Source organism: Colobus angolensis, unplaced genomic scaffold (assembly GCF_000951035.1).
Source record: "Colobus angolensis palliatus isolate OR3802 unplaced genomic scaffold, Cang.pa_1.0 Scaffold124, whole genome shotgun sequence".
Taxonomy (NCBI): Eukaryota; Metazoa; Chordata; class Mammalia; order Primates; family Cercopithecidae; genus Colobus; species Colobus angolensis.
In genome coordinates, this window is record NW_012113586.1 from 1,080,697 (window position 1) to 1,099,125 (window position 18,429).

The following is an 18,429-nucleotide window of genomic DNA, read 5'->3' on the forward strand; positions in this document are numbered from 1 at the left end:
GGAAAATGCCTTGTATACACAGCTCCTCTGTCCAGAGTACAAAGTTAAATAGTCATTTCATAGAGTTGCATAGAGTATGCAAAAAATATAACCCACTAGTGGTTCCAGTCATTAATGATCTGCCCTTTTGAGATCTTTTACTTCAGAGGAAGATTTTAGGCAAGAAAGCAACATATAATAGTCAGTGATACAAAGAAGGGTATGGAACATTTGGGGAACACAGGGCTTTGGAGGGCCTGAAGCACAGGGGTGGAGGGATTGGAAATATGGGAAATATGGGGCATGAGCCTCCGGACAGGATGGGGTCCAGGCAGGACAGCATCACACACCGTGCTGTGAGTTTGTGATCCTCCTGTGAGCAACCTCAGCAGTCTGGTTACTGGCCCTTTTGTCTTACAGCCTGGAAAATTGGACCAAGTTTCGATTGATCTCAGCAACCGACCGGCAGCCTAAAAGAACAATGTGGTTACAAGCTCATTTATCTCAAATACCAGCAATTCGCCTCATCATGGGTAAGGGGTGATGAAGGGGAACAAGTCTGACTTGATCTTTGTGCTCACTCTTATAAATGGTTTACATACAGAATGAATAATGTAATTCTGTTTGCACTGGGAATTATTCTGTGAACCTGAGCCCATGTCATCTCTGAACACAGCTATGTCAAAATGTCAGGGTAAACATGTAAAAACCCTATTTTAGCATTTTCTAAATCAACTCTTGTGTGCAATAGATGTCTTTGATCTTTATCTTGGTTTTGATAAGGCTCAGGGATATAGGAAGTATCTGTTAGGGAGGAATATGACACACAGATATCAAAAGAGATGGGGTGAGTATTCCACGTAACAATTGCCTTCTAAAGGAAAGTTCTGTCAAAGGAAAAGGCTCTTCTTTAGAAGAAGATATTAATTAATATGTAAAATTATGACTGTAGCTCAGATTGGACATAAGGATTGAAGAGAGTAACTCCAGATAACTAAAGGGAGGGAGAAAGAGAAGCTGGCATGATGTTATGGGGCTGGGGAGTTGTGGGCTTGAGTAGGCAATGAGAAGTCCCTGGTCATAAGAAGGCCGAAAGAATTCAATAACAGGCTGCATAATGTTTAACTGGGAGTTCTTTCCATATTTATGATGTATGCACCATAACTTTGGCAAAATATATTATTCACAAAAATATATGAATGAGAGGGTCTTTTCCTAGAAATAGAAGCATAGAAAGAGTTGAGTTTCATGCCTGGGTTGATTGGAGTGGATAGAAGCAGCAGGCATGGGATATGTCAATAGTCCATAAATAGAATGAATTCAACAGAAGCAAGAATTCAGAGCCAGAGGTGACACTCCCCAGAACTGACAGTGATCTTGAGGAGAGCTCTGGTTTCCACTGGGCGGAGAATACTGCTTAATCTTTGTCTTTAGTGTTGCCTGCCTGTCCTATGTTTTGGACAGCTACCATGTCAGGAAAGGGTCAGCTAGAGGGAAGGACTGCTATTCCTATTCTTTAGCCATCCTGCTTTAAGTTCCAAATCAGGGAAAAAAAATGTTTTTAACTTACCTGTAAGGGCCATGGAAGTGTGGAACTCATTTGTTAAAATGTTCAAAACTTCCTTAACACCATGTTCACCCTGCTCCCGAGGCAGACAGACAGAGACACAAAGAGACATAAAGGAACATTCTGACCATCCACTGAATATAAATTCTAGATGTAGTCAGAGCTATGATGGGAAAGATGGGAAATATCTGTGAAGTAAGAATTACCTTGGGAATAAAGGAAAGGACAGAGACAAAGATAGGGGATGAGAGCTATTGAACATTTTGCAATAGGCTTCAGAGGAAGCATGGAGATGCAGCTTAGGTGTAACTATCCTTTAGGAATCATTTTGAAAAGGGCTAAGCTTGGAAAATGAACCACAGGAAAGCACAGAAATGAATGAGAAGCTCTGTATCTTCTTGCTGGTTCGCTTTGCCACTCTCACCTTGTAGGCAAGACCCCATAGGATTGGTCTCCCAAGAAAAATGCACCTAGCCCCAAGGGCCAGGGCCTCAGCACATCATTGCCAGTTCGGACCCCACCATCAAGGTAGACTTCAATTTTCCCCTTTACAACAGCCACCACTTCCGTCAAAGCATCAATCTGAAAAGGAGATACACATGGGCTGGAGGGTTTTCTATTTTGACACTCAGACTTGGTCTTCCCGGCATAGGAACAGGCAAACCAAGCTGAGGAGATGCTCTTGACAATTTCTTCCCCTCCCATGCTTGAGGCTGCCGGTGCTGATCAACTGCAGCGGCAGTCACATTCCTGAGGCCCTCCTGCCTTGACTTTCTGCTTTGACTCCAGTCTAGCTTCTCTCTAACCCCCTTAACTTTCTTACAGATTGGAAGAAGTGCTTCGTTGCTCTTTCCATCCCAAAAGGGGCATTTTCCATTTATAATGTTCACTTTAACTTTCTTCTTTTCAAACAAGAGTTTGACTTTTGATTTTCTTCTACTCTCTCTGTTTCTAGGGTGGCAAAAATAGAAAGGCTCTCCACTGTGAAGGCACTAAGTCTTTTTGGCAAGACAAGTATGCTCGGCCATGGCCTGCATGTCTGGATTGCAGCCTGACTTGGGAAACTGGGCTGCACACTATTTCTCATGCACCATTTGGCCAACTTGTCCCTGATTCCCTCATGGCGTATCTGAGAAAATGAGATAGGACTAAAGTACAACATGGTAAAACTAAATTTTGAGACTTTGATAGACACAATGAAAACATCTTATCACCTTGGCCTGATTTTTCTAAGGAGCTTTGTCTCTTATGTTGCCTCTTCAATTCCAGGGAACAGGCCAATAGGCCTTGACCACACAAGGTGCCCCAGGCCAATCTTTGCTTCTAGGCACCTAGAAGTCTGTAAAGAGGAGTGACAGCAGGCCCCTTATGGATCAACGGGGAAGATCCTTGGGGAGGGAGTTCTGGAACTCCCTCGGGGTTCTGGCTGTGCTTCTCTGAGGGATAGCCTGAGAAGAGGAGTCAAAACTGGGCCCTATGAGGCCATCTGCTGCCAAAGGAATCCATCAGCATTCTATCTGAATGGGATCCTTTGGCCGAGACTGAACAGTATAAGAAACTAGTGAGGAAGTAATTTTCTGTAATTTATAGGTGAAGGGGTAGAATTGAATATGTTTGGAACTTACATGTAATAACTAGAGAGAATTCACATTCTAATAAGAGGCATTTTTATAGCCCCAGCATGGTATTATTTGGAATATTTTTATACTGTTGTGAAAGAGGTGGGAACTTCTATGAGGAACTTCGAGATCATCTGATTTCGAACTATAGTATCTGAGTTTTTGGCACCCCCTTAGAGTCTGTGCCTGAGGTCAGTGTCCCACTCCCTGCAGGATGTTGCCAGTGCTATAAAAGGTGAGGATTTTGAGAAAAGTTCTCACCTCTATGAGGTTTCATATCTAACATTGTCCTTGTACTTCCTCCTGGGACCAGGGGAAAGGATAAGCCAGCTGTTGTCCCCAGAAGACTCTAATGAATGTCCTGTTCTGTTCTATTAAAAATTAACTCTAAAGCCTCACTGCACCCTAAGGTGAAATTCACTCCCTGTTTTATTTCACAATTATTATCAACTCCACTGCATAGTATGGGTCACTAGAAGAGTTTGTACAAACATGTTTTTCTTTCACGACATCATGAAAATATTCCAGTTGGGCACAGTGACTCATGCCTATAATCCCAGCACTTTGAGAGGCTGAGGCAGGTGAATCACCTGAGGTCAGGAGTTCGAGACCCACCTGGCCAACATGGTGAAACCCCATCTCAACTAAAAATACAAATAGCCAGGTGTGGTGGCCGATGCCTGTAATCCCAGCTACTTGAGAGGCTGAGGCAGAAGAATTACTTGAACCTGGGAGGCGGAGGTTGTAGTGAGCTGAGACTGTGTCATTGCCCTCCAGCGTGGGTGACAAGAGTAAAACTCTAACACAAAAAAAAGAAAAAAAGAAAAAAAAGAAAAAATCCAAATAATGCCACACTGGGACTATAAAAATGTCTTTTATTTGTACGTGAATTCTCTCTCGTTACTAATAGTCACCAAAACTGCATGGTACTGGTATAAAAATAGGCACATAGACCAATGGAACAGAAGAGAGAACCCAGAAATAAACCCAAATACTTACAGCCAACTGATCTTTGGTGAAGCAAACAAAAACATAACGTGGGGAAAAGATACTATATTTAACAAATGGTGCTGGGATAATTGGCTAGCCACATGTAGGAGAGTGAAACTGAATCATCATGTCTCACCTTATACAAAAATCAACTCAAGATGGATCAAGGACTTAATTCTAAGATCTGAAACTATAAAAATTCTAGACTATAACAGGAAAAACCCTTCTGGATATTGGCTTAGGCAAGGATTTTATGACCAAGAACCCAAAAGTAAGTACTATAAAAACAAAGATAAATAGCAGGCACTTAATTAAACTAAGGAGCTTTTGTATGGCAAAGGAACAGTCTGCAGAGTAAACAGACAACCCACAGAGTGGAAGAAAACCTTCACAATCTATACATCTGACAGAAGTCTAACATCCAGAATCTATGAGGAACTCAAACAACAAGAAAAAAAAAAGCAAAAAATCTCATCAAAAAGTGAGCTAAGGACACAAATAGATAATTCTCAAAAGAAAATATACAAATAGCCAAAAAACATTTGAAAAAGTGCTCAACATCAGTAATGATTAGGGAAATGCAAATCAAAACTATAATGCAATACCTCCTTACTCCTAGAAGAATGGCCATAATCAAAAAATCAAAAAATAATAGATGTTCATGTGGATGCAGTGAACAGGGAACACTTCTACACTGCCGGTGGGAATGTAAGCTAGTACAACTACTATGGAAAACACTGTGGAGATTCCTTATAGAACTAAAAGTAGAACTACCATTTGATCCAGCAATCCCACTACTGGCTATCTACCCAGAGGAAAAGAAGTCATTATATGAAAAATATACTTGCACACATGTTTATAGCAGTAGAATTAACAATTGCAAAAATGTAGAATCAACCCAAATGCCCATCAATCAATGAGTGGATAAAGAAACTGTGGTATGGGCTGGGTGTGGTGGCTCATGCCTGTAATTCCAGCACTTTGGGAGGCTGAGGCGGGTGGATCACAAGGTCAGGAGATCGAGACCATCTTGGCTAACACAGTGAAACCCCATCTCTACTAAAAATACAAAAAAAAAAAAAATTAGCCAGGCATGGTGGCGGGCGCCTGTAGTCCCAGCTACTCTGGTGGCTGAGGCAGGAGAATGGCGTGAACCCGGGAGGCAGAGTTTCCAGTGAGCCGAGATTGCACCACTGCACTCCAGCCTGGGAGACACAGCGAGACTCCATCTCAAAAAAAAGAGAAAGAAAAGAAAAGAAACTATCATGTATATATATAGATAGATAGATAGATAATGAAATACTACTCAGCCATAATAAGAAGGAATGAATTAATGGCATTTGCAGCAACCTGGATGAGGTTGGAGACTGTTATTATAAGTGAAGTAACTGAGGAATGGAAAACCAAACATCATATGTTCTCACTCATAAGTGGGAGCTAAGCTATGAGGATGCAAAGGCATAAGAGTGACACAATGTACCTTGGGGACTAAGGGAGAAAGAGTGTGAAGGGGGTGAGGAATAAAAGACTACAAATAGGGTGCAGTGTATACTGCTCAGGTGATGGTTGCACCAAAATCTTACAAATCACCACTAAAGAACTTATTCATGTAACAGACACCAAGTGCTCCTTAATAACCTATGGAAATAAATTTTTAAAAAAACTCAGATAAATGATATTTGAATACAATGTTTTAGAAAACCAAATGGAAAACTCTGACCTGTGAGCTGGAAGTTTGTTTTTATAAATAAATAGATCTCGGGCCAGGATTAAGGTGAGGTGAGTGAGGTAGGGTTACACAAGTGCAGAGTCAGGTTTCACCTGAAGCAAAACCCTCACTAGGCTCACAATGATATTGGTGCTGTCTTTAAGTGATGTTGGGTTTGGATGTGAAGCCAAATGGCTTGTGAGAATAACAAGTTGATCAGCACAATAAGATAGGAGAAATTCTCCTCTCCCTGGCCCCTGCCTTAGCCAATACTCATTCTCTAGTGGGGAAGCACAATGGGAGAATTAGTCTTCCTCTTTCTCTACTCATTACTCAGTTCTTCCAAAGGAACAAGACCAGCTAAGTTGATTAATGAGAGCCTGACACCTACTGTATGATGTATTTTATTAGTTTTCTTTCAAAAGCCTATATTCTAATGTTTGCTGCTTGTTGGTGATGAGCTCTTCATTGTCTTCTGTTCCTATTTAGGCATAGTTGGGATGACTCAGGGCATGCCATACTCTTTTGCTTTCTCTGTTTTGCTAAATACTGGATGGCTTGTAGGCATCCTGACAGGGATTGGGTGAGAGAGCTCAGTGTGTGCTCTGCCCAACCACTTTCTCCTAAGGTTGCAGGTCAACAGGTGGGATGGAAAGTGGGAGGCCCGACCACTTCAGTTCAGCTCTTACCAGAGAGCCACAGTGAAGAGTGGCCCCCACTCTCCATGTGCGCTTGCCATTCCTCTGCCTCTCTACCAGTTAGAGCTGGTGCAGAGGAGGAGGTGAGTGGTTGGCTCTTAGGCTTCCCAGCATCACGTGCCTTGGAATGTACCAACAAGCTAGTGCAAATTTCTAATTCCTGGAATTTATCTTACAGAAGTACTTGAGAATGTGCTATGGATTCAATCACTGATGTGTTGTTTAAAATAGGGAAAGATTAGAGGAAATACAGATGCTCTCCAATGGATGTCGGTTATATAGTTGTCTGTTCATACTACATACCATTAAAAATAAGAGAAGCATATATACTGAAACAAAAAGTTGCTCTTAATATAATGCTAAGTAAAAGAAAAATATAACAAAATAGTATTTTTACTTTTGTTAAACACAAAAAGTTGTATTTGCATTAAGAAGATGTTAACAATGACCAAAATGTTGATGTTAGTGATAGTGATGAAATTAGTGTTAATTTTTATCTTTTGCTTATGCGTATTTTCTAATGTATCTGCAGTGAACATGTTTTATTTATGTAAGTGTCAGTGAAACTGAGGAGGAAAACAATCTCATTTCTTTTTCTTAAAACAAGTCAAGCAGCAACAGAACATTTGAAAAAATATAACTCAATGAAAACAAATCAACAACAAATTCCCACGTAAAGATTCTTTCCCTGCCTTCCTTTCCCTCACTTTCTTGCCCTCAAACTTCATCTATAATGGACATAAGTTTATGAGTTAAGGGAAAAAATTATGAACTTTTGTAGATTTTAGCAAAAGACTCATTAGGGTGTTTTTAGAGTTTTGCCATGAAAGGTGTTTACTTTAGAACATCTGTCTAATGAAATTCCATATTAACTATTTATTATCTATGTGAACTAAGGACCAGTTGCTTAACATCACTAAACTACAGAATCCCCACTGGCAAAACAGGGATAATACCCATCTCGCAGCATTGGCATGAGACTTAGAGATGCTATATGTAAAGGTTGAAAAAACAGCCTAGCACACAGTAGGCTACTAATAATAATTAACAGTCCTTAAAATTCACAGCTACATACCAACACATGTGGTATGGAGGAGTGAAATATGCTCAGATTGCACAGAGTCCCTTGATGGGGACACACTCACGCATATACACACAGCACTCACAAACACACCCCTCTCGGAAGTAATCCTACTTACTGAAGCGAGAACCTCATCAAGCTGCCTCCCACCATGGTTGGAAACAATGATGCCCTGGACATTGTGCTTCACAGCTAACTCTGCATCCTCTTTTGTCAGAATCCCTTTAAGGATGATGGGCAATCGAGTTATGCTCTGAAACCAGGAGAGATCATTCCAGCAGAGGGAAGTGCTGATAGGAGTCATCTGGAAATAAGGTATTGAATTTCCCTATAGGAAATAAAAAGGGAACTTAGTCCTGAACTCTCACAAGGCTACTTGATGCATTCCAAAGATGAGACACATTCGGAGAGCTACCATTTATAAACTGGAAGGAGGAAGAACAGGGCTGGGCATGGTGGCTCTTGCCTGTAATCCCAGCACTTTGTGGGGCTGAGGTGGAAGGATCTCTCTTGAGCCCAGGAGTTTGAGACCAGCATGGGCAACACAGAGAGACCCTGCTTCTGCTCCTCTAAAAAAAATAAATAGTGGTGCATGCCTGTAGTCCCAGCTACTCGGGAGGCTAAAGTGGGAGGATCACTTGGGCTCAGGAGGTCTAGACTGCAGTGAGTAGTGGTGGCGCCACCACATACTAGCCTGGCTGATAGAGTGAGACCTTGTCTCAAAAACAAACAAACAAACAACAAAGAAACAAAAAGAAACAGGAGCAAAAAAACCCAACAATATTTCTAGCTCCTTTTTCTAACAAAATTAGTATAAAAGAATTTCTACTTCAATTGCTTATCATTGACCATGAATCATGTTGCTGCTTAATAATTGTGCTAGGATCTGGTGACACAAAGACAAATAAGGCAAAGTTTCTACTTTAAAAAAATTCAGAGTTTAGTATATGAGATGGATAAGCAAAAGCATTTATAGGTCAATGTGATATGTTATAGTTGAGACATACCCAGGATAAGAACTAAGCAATACCAAATCAGTTATTACCCAATATTTACTCTTGGCTCACTATGTACATCACATATTTATAAATCTCAATGTGTTTCTGGAATTTGCATAAGGATTTTGGAGCACCTCAAGGCCAATCTGTGATTAATGAGAACTGTTGAGTTACTTGGCTGGATGTCACAGCTGCCCACTGGGTGCAAAGGCTGGCTTTAGTATCTCTACTATAGCCAGGGATTCCCACTTTATCATGGCTGTCTCTCTCTGAGGTACTCCTTGCCATTTAATTGCAGGATTTTAATGGGGAAGGTGCCCTTTGTAGTCACCTAGTTCAGAGATTACAAACAAATGTGCTATAACATCCTGGTGCTCCACAAATGAGTTCTATGTGTGTAGAGATATTGATTCTTCAGTTTCAAGGCAGTAGGGTAGAACCTGGCCTGTCTAGACTGTCTGGCCAGTCACCTTGGCCATTAACATCCCCTTTGGAGAATCAGTTTGTCTATGTATGCCAACCAAAATTAGCATTTTCTGAGTGTGTCATAAAGTAGAAAATGTTGGATGAACTTTTTTAGTTTACTCCCCTGTTCACGTGAAAATCTTTTCTATGGCTTTCTTATTTCTCGGCATCCAGCTCTGGTCAGAACATTTCTGGTGACAGGTTGGGCAGCTCCAAGGGTGAGAACATTTGGTCTTATATTCTGCTTGTCTGGAAACTCTAAGGTGCAGGAACCATATCTGCTTTTTCGAACTGCTGTATCACCAGTGTCTGGCACAGAGCAGGCATTCAATAACAGGTTGTGGAAAGAAAGAATGGAGGAAAGGAGAAAAGAGGGAAAGAAATTTGCCTCCTGTAATGTCTGTCCATTGCATTTGGTATCTTTCCTACCTTTTTAGGTGATTGAAGATCTGTTAGTGTTAAGTTCTTCCTCAACTGGTTTCGAATGTCATGTCGCCTATTGCCACATACAGGTGCATCCAAAGTAATTACCAAAGCTTTGAAACCTAGGGATTCTACCCTTTGGATTAACTGTTTGTTCAGCTGCAGGTCTGGATGCACATAGAGTTGGAACCATCGGAGGCCTTCGGGAGCTGCAATAACAATGTCTTCAAGGCTACAGCTGGCAAATGTGCTGGTGATGTAGCAGGTACCAGCTGCTTGGGCAGCTGCAAAGCAAAGGACACGACTCAGGCTGGAGGGCAGAGGCCTCTGGACTAGGCTAAAAAGCCTTGGGAGTCTGTGTAGCCTCTGGCCATCTTGCCCCATGAATACAGATAAAACTTAATTTCATTCTGCTTCCTTGTAAGAAAGGGATGGAAGGCAATTTGATGAGACTGAGAGACCTAAAGCTGTTTGGGTTCTCCTCTGTATAACCTGTCTTACAAACCCTCTACTCGATAACAAAATATTTCTAGCTAAAGATGTCATGCAATCTCCAGAATCATGCTGGTTGTGTTATAGCCTTCAGACAGGAAACTGGGCTTCTTATGAACTCCTTAATGAAGCAGAAGAGAATTACAGAGGACAGAGGACGAGGGAATGTAATTCCAGTGGAGAATCCTGAACTTCATGGTGGAAAAAGCATAACATATGAAATTAGAAGAACGTTAGTTCTACTCCTTCTTTGCTGTGTGGCCTTGAGTCTCTCATTTTCTTTATCTGTAAAATGGGGAAAATAATACATCTCTTTAGGGTTGTTGGGAGACTGAATAAAATACTAGCTATGGAAGCATTCTTTACATTGCAAAGTGGCGTACTGCATAGATACCAGTGCTAATGAAGTTGATGGTGATGACATTCATACTGCTTCTGCTGACTGGCAGATTTCCCATTTCCTACTCTATTCATTTCAATGAAATCTCCAACAGGTTAATGTCACTGTCCCACTATAACCTATGGGCAGAGAATTTGGGCTAGTCAAAAATTAACACTTTCAATTTTTCATGTCAATAGGAGATACCCCTATTGACATGAAAGATACCCCATTCTTTCATCCTACCCCTAAACAATACATTCAACCATGACGACTTAGTAAACTAGTCATATTCATATAGGATATTAATGTTTCAACCTAGCTAGACCTGGTCCCTAAACCCCATCAAGATGGATGTCACATTCAGCTCTAGAATCCTTGAATCCATAGCTTCCTGTATCATGGAGTCAAAGGAAAAGACCTCAGGGAAGCCCTGAGCAATTCACAAAAACAGATGTGACTTAGAGTGAAGATTATGAAGCAGTCCCAAGAGCAATTTCAGCCCCATCTCTCCTTTTCTATTTATTATTATTATTATTATTATTATTATTGGTGGTGGTGGTGATGGAGGATGTAGAATGAGAATCAGGTTGACTGGGGAGGAGATGTAACCCAACAAGAAAATCTTTGTCAAACAAGATGACAAGGTCAATTGAAGAGAGGGAAAATGGAATATTTGGGCAACAGCAGCTTCCAGGGCCTTGTGTTAGGACCTAATGTCATGATTCTCTCCTCATCCTAAATTCAGAGACTGCCATTCAGCCCTAGTCCTGGCCCATCAGGGGCCAAAGAGAGCCCTAGCCTTGGGGCTGCATTAAGCGTCCCTTTTCCTGCAGATGGTGTGAGCCTGAAGGGCCAGCATCCCTCTTCTGAGGGATGACTTGGTTGGATTTTAGCACCTTCTTATTCATCTTATTCATTAACCCCCCTTGCACTCTAACTATTCTTTATTATGGAAAATGAATGTTTTCTTAATCTTAGGTTACACAAACATAGCTTTAAGCATTCCCCTTCCTGCTTTCCTTAACGTTAACCAGATTGTGTTCCTAAAGCCCTTCTAGAGAGAATCTTGGAGCACTCTGCCACTGCTCTGAGGGATCCCTCCTCTGGGAAGGGAACCTCGATTTGGGGATGGTTCATACCTCTTGCTGTGCTCATTTCCCCATCAGGCCAGACAAGGCAGTGGAACCCTGTGGGTGCGATGCAAATGGGGGCACTGATCTCCTCCCCTTGGATTGTGGTTCTGGTGTCCACCTCAGACACATCTCTCAGGTACCGGGGACGGAGGCGAATTCTGTGCCAGACAACAAAGAGATCTTCTGTTGGTGTGATGATTCTGCAGCAGGGAGGTGCTGCCTGGGGTGGACCCCCCCGATTCCTGACACAAATCTAAACCAGACTGGGTCCTGTGGAACCTTGGTGGGTTCAGTTGGCTGAGAGCTGAGTAACCTGTGTTGATCCAGAAGAAGGCTCATCTCCAGAAAGCCATTCCCAACACCTCATTTCCCATTACCCAACCTTCTCTGAACCACTCTGTGCACACCAAGTCCACACTATACACTATACCTGCTTTGCTCTGTCAGAGGTCTGTGTCTTTGAGCCATGCCTCCCTGACTACACTGCAGCACTTGGATGGTTTGGTTCATCATAACAAAGACTAAAAGGAAAAGAATAGGTAGGAAGAAGTTCCAGGCTCTTTTCCTCTCAGGTTAGGAGCAAGTCTCCAGAAAGTAAGAAAAGGCCACTGAATGAGAACAAATCCCAGGGAGTGATTGAGGCTTTTGTGATAAAGGCTAGTTAGTTTCAAGATTTGACTTAAACACTGCTTTAGAAGAAAGTAGGAGAGTTTACAAATAATAAATATGCAAAACATGCTTTTTAGATAAATGTTTACTTAGCCTCAGGAGTCTAAAGTAGGTAACAAGTTTTCATTGTTTACACAATATCAGTATTTCTGCACACGAACTTAGAAAAATCTTCTGAAAATTCTAATTGTGCAAATTTGAGTAAGATAACCTCAGTCACTTCATCTGAAGTAGGAATAATAATTCAAATTTCCTAATAGTTTTGTGAAGACAGACTGAAATAAATGATGTAAGGTGCTTAGTATAGTGCTAAGTATGAAAATACAGAACATAGGGCTCCCTTTTATACCATTTTTCAGTATTCTCCTGACCTCTCTATCACAGGAATCAGCAAGCTTTTTCTATAAAGGGCCAGAGAGTAAATATTTTAGGCTTTGTGGGCCATGTGGTCTTTGTCACAAGTATTCAGCACTGCTGCTGAAGTGCAAAAGCAGCCATAAACAATAGTAAATGGCTGAGCATCGATGTGTTAAAATACAACTTTATTTATGGGCACCAAAATTTGAATTTCATATAATTTTTATGTAGTACAAATTATTCTTCTTTTGACTCCCCACCCCCCAGTCATTCAAAAATGAAAACCGATTGTTAGCTCATGGACCATACAAAAATAAGTGGCGGGTCAGCCTCTGCCTGTGGACTGATGTTGCTTGACCGATGCTCCATCTCCTACTTTTTCAGACCAACTCTTCTCCCCTGACTTAATCTCTTATCTCTAAGACTCCTTGGATCTCTGTATTTTCTCCAAACCTGAGTGTTCTCGCCTGTCTTCCATTTTCTTCTCCAAGCCAGAGTTTAGGAACTCAGGAGATCTAGGCCTCCCAGCAGGCCCATCCTCCCTGACCAGGGAACTGGTCATTCTGAGACTCTTGTTCTATCTTGTCAGGTTGCAGAGTTGCTGAGATGAAGGAGAATGACTTCCTTATGCTAGTTATAAGAGAAATTCTCTCTTTTTCCATCTTCCCATAACCCTCCCTCCCCTGCTCCCAACAAACAAAAACAACAAAAAAATCATCCACATTATTAGGTCTTGAGTGGTCTGTGTTTTCTGGAGGCAGAAACCAGGACTACTACTGTCCAAGGAGCTCCCCACCAGTGCACCTTAACCTAACAATAGACAGGCTGCAGAAGACCAAACCTTTTAAATGCTGCAATGTTTTCATCCCGCGTGACACTGTCATCAGCTCCACCTTCAATAAAATCCCGAGTTGACTTAGACAGATGCTCTCGCGCGTGGGCCTGAAAGTCTGTCAGACACACCAAGGACATTTCTGGACCTTCCAAGGAGAAAACAAAACCAAACCCAGTGAGAACACTTCAGATGCAGAAAAGAAAATGAAGGGGAAGCTGCGGTAGGAAATTGTTTGGATTCAACATTGGTCTCCCTGTATTCTTTATCTTAATGGAGTTATTGCCAAAGCCAGTGATCCCTAAACCAGAAGGCAGAGAGTAATGGTCCACCCCTCCATTCTCCCATTCCCATTCCCAAATCCTGATTATTTGGCCTTCTGAGTATTTCTCATATTTTCTCCTCCACTCTACACACATCACCTTAGACCTAGTTCAGGCCCCACCACCTCTTAAAACCTCATTACAAATTTTTTTTTGTAATTATTTTTTTATCTTGCCTTCACATTCACTCCCCATCTTGTCTTCCATCAGCTGCCTGGGATCTTCCTAAAGTTCAAGGTTGATCATGCCTGCCTCTTGCCTTTCAATGTGCTCACATCATGGCATTCCCAGCTTTCTAGGCCCTGGCTCTTCACTGCCTCACCAGCTTCATTCCTTGGTGAACTTATGCTACCATCTGAGAGTTCCCAGGAACCTCAGTGTTTGAATTGCTGGGGCTGTGGATTATAGAGAGCGGAAAGAACAAAAGAAAGTTTACTTTGTAATTCTTGGCTGGGTTGCTGAACATGTTGCTTAATATTAGCAGGAGGCTTAAGGGTCACCATCTACCTCTTTGCTATTTTTGCTAATTTGGGGACCTGAGAAACAATGTATGTTGCCTCCATTTATTCCCATCTTCAATTTGAGCCCTATAAACCCAGAGCTTGCTACTTTTGATACAACACCTCTGAAAGAGAAAAGAGGACAAGGCTTGGGGGTAATCAATAAATCTCTCCAGTAGAAACAGGGCAGTAGGAACAGCAGCAGCAGCAGAGATGCTGAAGACACTAGCTGCTTTCAGTTATAGCATATAGAGCTCCTGCATGAGAGGATTCCAGAAGGAAAAACAGAGAAACGTGAAGTTCCAAGCTCCAGCCAACTCCCAGGCAGTTGGCAGTTGTGTGAAAATTAACCAAAGGTTGTGGGTAGAAACTGAATGGCTTTTAAGTCATTATCTAAAGGAAGAGGATAGTTCCCAGTAACTAGGGCTTCAACTAGGAATGGGTTAGTTCCTCTAATGGACAAAGGGGACAGAGAGGCCAGATGAGATGTGAGGTGCTGGGAATCTTGGCTGGAGCAGGGATGGGGCAGAACTTGCTTGAGGATACCTCAAGTCAAGCCAGATTCTGGTCAAGCCAGATTCTGTTGAAGTCAAACAAAGAAGTAGCCCTTAGCACTTACTTAAAGGTCTAAGCAGGAAGAAATTATATGACAGACAGGAAACAGAACCCCCAGGAAGTGCACTGGGCTCTAGATGGAGGCTATGAGGAGTAATTTGGAGCCCAGTCATAGCACTTTTTATAGAAAAAGTACTCTTCCAGTGAGTGAGGAGAGAACATTGAGGTATGGAGTTGAGTCTGACAAAGTACTACAACCATATCTAATTTAGCTCATTCTTACTCCACCCTTCAAAGGGTTAACAAACCTTAGTCAAATGAATTAATCATTGCAAGTAACCAATTATATCACAATTGCTTATTTATATCTCTGTGTGCATAAAAGAATTAACATACCAGGCCTGGGAATGTTATTCTTCCAGAGGTCTGCTTGCAAGATTGGACCTTGGTTGGTGTCTGGGAACTTGGATTTCAACAGGGTTCCCAGTGTTCCCTGATAAGAGTACCTCCCTGTGTGTAAACTGTTTGTATAAACAATGTGGTTTATGATGAACATTTGCTTCTCCTCTGGGAGTCTAGAATTTTGGTATGGGCTAGGCAGAGGGTGACCACATGATTAGCCCCAAACATGAAACTCTGGGCATTGAATCTCTACTGACCTGCTCAGGTAGGTAACATTGTACATGTGTCATCACATCTTTTTGCTGGGGGAATTAACTGCATCCTGCATGAGTCCACTGGCAGAGGACTCATGGAAGTTTATACCTGGTTTCCTCCAGATTTTGCTGCAAGAGCCATTTTTCCCTTTGCTAATTTTGTTTTCAGTAATAAAGCATAGCCTCGACTATTTGTTCTTCCTAATGAAGAACTGAACCTGGGATCCCCAACACACTTTGTATTCCCAGGCATTAGGATAGTACATGGCACTGAGTTGCTGCTTACAAGTGTTCCTTACTTGAATTTAACATTCCCCTGCCTGTCATTTATCTTCATTATTGGATGAGAATTCTCCACCAGGTTTCAACTCCTGATATCTCAATAAATCCACATATCCTATACATTACACACTCATAGAAATGCTGTTCTACACAATTCTAGCATAAAGATTGTGTCTAATCCAGATGAAATATACTCACAATTATGGCAGAGTCATATGCCTAGAATAGTGTCAGTTACGTGGTTTGAAAGCTGCTTGGACACAAATAATCAACCCTAGCATCTTATATATAATAAACACTATTTTATCTCATTTCTATACCTCTTCTAATTTTTCCTTAGACTCTTTTCTATCTACAGCTTTTTCTTAATGTCCCTGTGAAGAAGACAGAGAAGGTATTAGTGGACTGTGAATTTTTGAGTTTTGCATTTAAAGAGACTGAGGCCTCAGAAATAACGTAACTTGTGAAAGATCTGTGATATGGTTTAGCTGTTTCCCCACCCAAATCTCTTCTTGAACTGTAGCTCCCATAATCCCCACATGTCATGGGAGGGGCCTGGTGAGAGGTAATTTAATCATGGGAGTGGATTTTCCAGTGCTGTTCTTGTGAGAGTGAATGAGTCTCATGAGATCTGACGGGTTTATTTATTTATTTACTTATTATTTATTTTGGGATGGAGTCTCACTCTGTCGCCCAGACTCAAGTGCAGTTTGTTCTAGACTCATGTGTTCTGGTAGCTTCTAAAGATAGACATTCTCTATTTTTCAATATCATGTAAAGAACAAAATAGTTGGTTCTCATAAATTGCTTGTTATATTTAAGAGCATTTTGTAGGTTTAAAAATACAATTATGCATTTTTTTCTTTTTATAATGTATGTAAAGCTTAGTATGGTCTCGGCTCACTGTAATTTCTGTCTCCCCAGTTCAAGCAATTCTTCTGCCTCAGCCTCCCGAGTAGCTGGGATTATAGGCATGTACCACCACACCCAGCTCATTTTTGTATTTTTAGTAGAAACAGGATTTCATCATGTTGGCCAAGCTGTTCTCAAACTCCTGACCTCAGGTGATCCACCCACTTTGGCCTCCCAAAGTGCTGGGATTACAGCCATGAGCCACCATGCCTGGTGGATCTGATGGTTTTATAAAGGGCAGTTCTCTGTATGTGCTCTCTTACCTGCTGCCACTTAAAACATGTCTTTGCTCCTCCTTCACCTTCCACCATGATTGTGAGGCCTCCCCAACCATGTGGAACTGGGAGTCCATTAAACCTGTTTTTCTTCATAAATTATCCAGTCTCAAGTATTTCTTTTCCAGTATGAAAATGGACTAATACAGTAAATTGGTACCTGGTAGTGGGATGCTGCTATAAAGATACCCGAAAATGTGGAAGTGACTTTGGAACTGAATAATAGGCAGAGGTTGGAACAGTTTGGAGGGCTTAGAAGAAGACAGGAAGATGTGGGAAGGTTTGAAACTTCCTAGAGACTTCTTGAATGGCTTTAACTAAAATTTTGATAGTAATATGGACAATGAAGTCCAGGCTGAGGTGGTCTCAAATGGAGATGGGGAACTTGTTGGCAACTAGAATGATGGTGACTCTTGCTATGTTTTAGCAAAGAGACTGGCAGTATTCTGCCCCTTCTCTAGAGATCTGTGGAACTTTGAGCTTGAGAAAGATGATTTAGGGTGTCTGGCAGAAGAAATTTCTAAGCAGTAAAGCATTCAAGAGGTGACTTGGGGGCTGTTAAAAGCATTCAGTTTTATGTATTCACAAACATATGGTTTAGAATTGGAACTTATTTTTAAAAGGGGAACAGAGCATAATAAAAGTCTGGAAAATTTGCAACCTGATGATTTGATGATAGAAAAGAAAAACCAATTTTCTAAGGAGAAATTCAAGCTGGCTGCAGAAATGTGCATACATAATGAGGAAACAAATGTTAATTGCCAAGACAATGGGGAAAATGTCTCCAGGGCACATCAGACATCTTCACTGCAGACCCTCCCATCATAGGACTATAGGACTGGAGGACTAGGGTACAAGGCACCAGGGCCTTGCTGCTTTGTGCAGTCTCAGGACTGGGTGCTGTGTTCCAGTGGTGGCTAAAACCCAAAGTACAGCTCAGATTGTAGTTTCAGAGGGTGCAAGCCCCAAAGCTTGACAGCTTCCACATGGTGTTGGGCCTGTGGATGTGCAGAAGACAAGAACTGAGGTTTGCGAAGCTTTCCTAAATTTCAGAGGATGTATAGAAGCACTTGGATGTCTAGGCAGAAATCTGCTTAAAGCAGAGCCCTCATGGAGAACCTCTGCTAGGGCAGTGCAGGAGGAAAATGTAGGGTTGGAGCCTTCATACAGAATCCCCACTGGGGCACTGCCTAGTGGGAGCTCTGAGAAGAGGGCCATCATCCTCCAGACTCCAGAATTGTAGATACACTGACAACTTGCACTGTGCACCTGGAAAAGCCACAGACACTCAACACTAGCCTGTGAAAACAGCCAGAAGAGAGACTGTACCCTGAAAAGCCACAGTGGCAGAGCTGCCCAAGACCATGGGAACCCACCTCTTGCATCAGTGTGACCTGGATGTGAGACATGGAGTCAAAGAGATCATTTTGGAGCTTTAAGATTTGACTGTCCTCAGGATACAAAATTAATGTGCAAAAATCACAAGCATTCTTATACACCAGTAACAGACAAGCAGAGAGCCAAATCAGGAAT

The 18,429-nt window shown here is 41.8% G+C and overlaps 1 protein-coding gene across 1 annotated transcript in view; it reads right to left on the reverse strand.

Annotated features, from left to right (window-relative positions):
* Positions 1-102: 102 nt before the first annotated feature.
* The window catches only part of HAO2 (hydroxyacid oxidase 2 (long chain)), a 27,611-nt gene continuing 9,284 nt past the window's right edge, over positions 103-18,429 (reverse strand). Inside the window, 9 exon segments of the mRNA XM_011933054.1 lie at positions 103-449; positions 1,550-1,619; positions 1,971-2,038; positions 2,041-2,128; positions 7,761-7,970; positions 9,535-9,812; positions 11,542-11,693; positions 13,403-13,541; positions 13,893-14,111. Of these exon segments, the coding sequence (XP_011788444.1) occupies positions 394-449; positions 1,550-1,619; positions 1,971-2,038; positions 2,041-2,128; positions 7,761-7,970; positions 9,535-9,812; positions 11,542-11,693; positions 13,403-13,541; positions 13,893-13,923 (1,092 nt within the window). The 5' untranslated portion in view covers positions 13,924-14,111 and the 3' untranslated portion in view covers positions 103-393.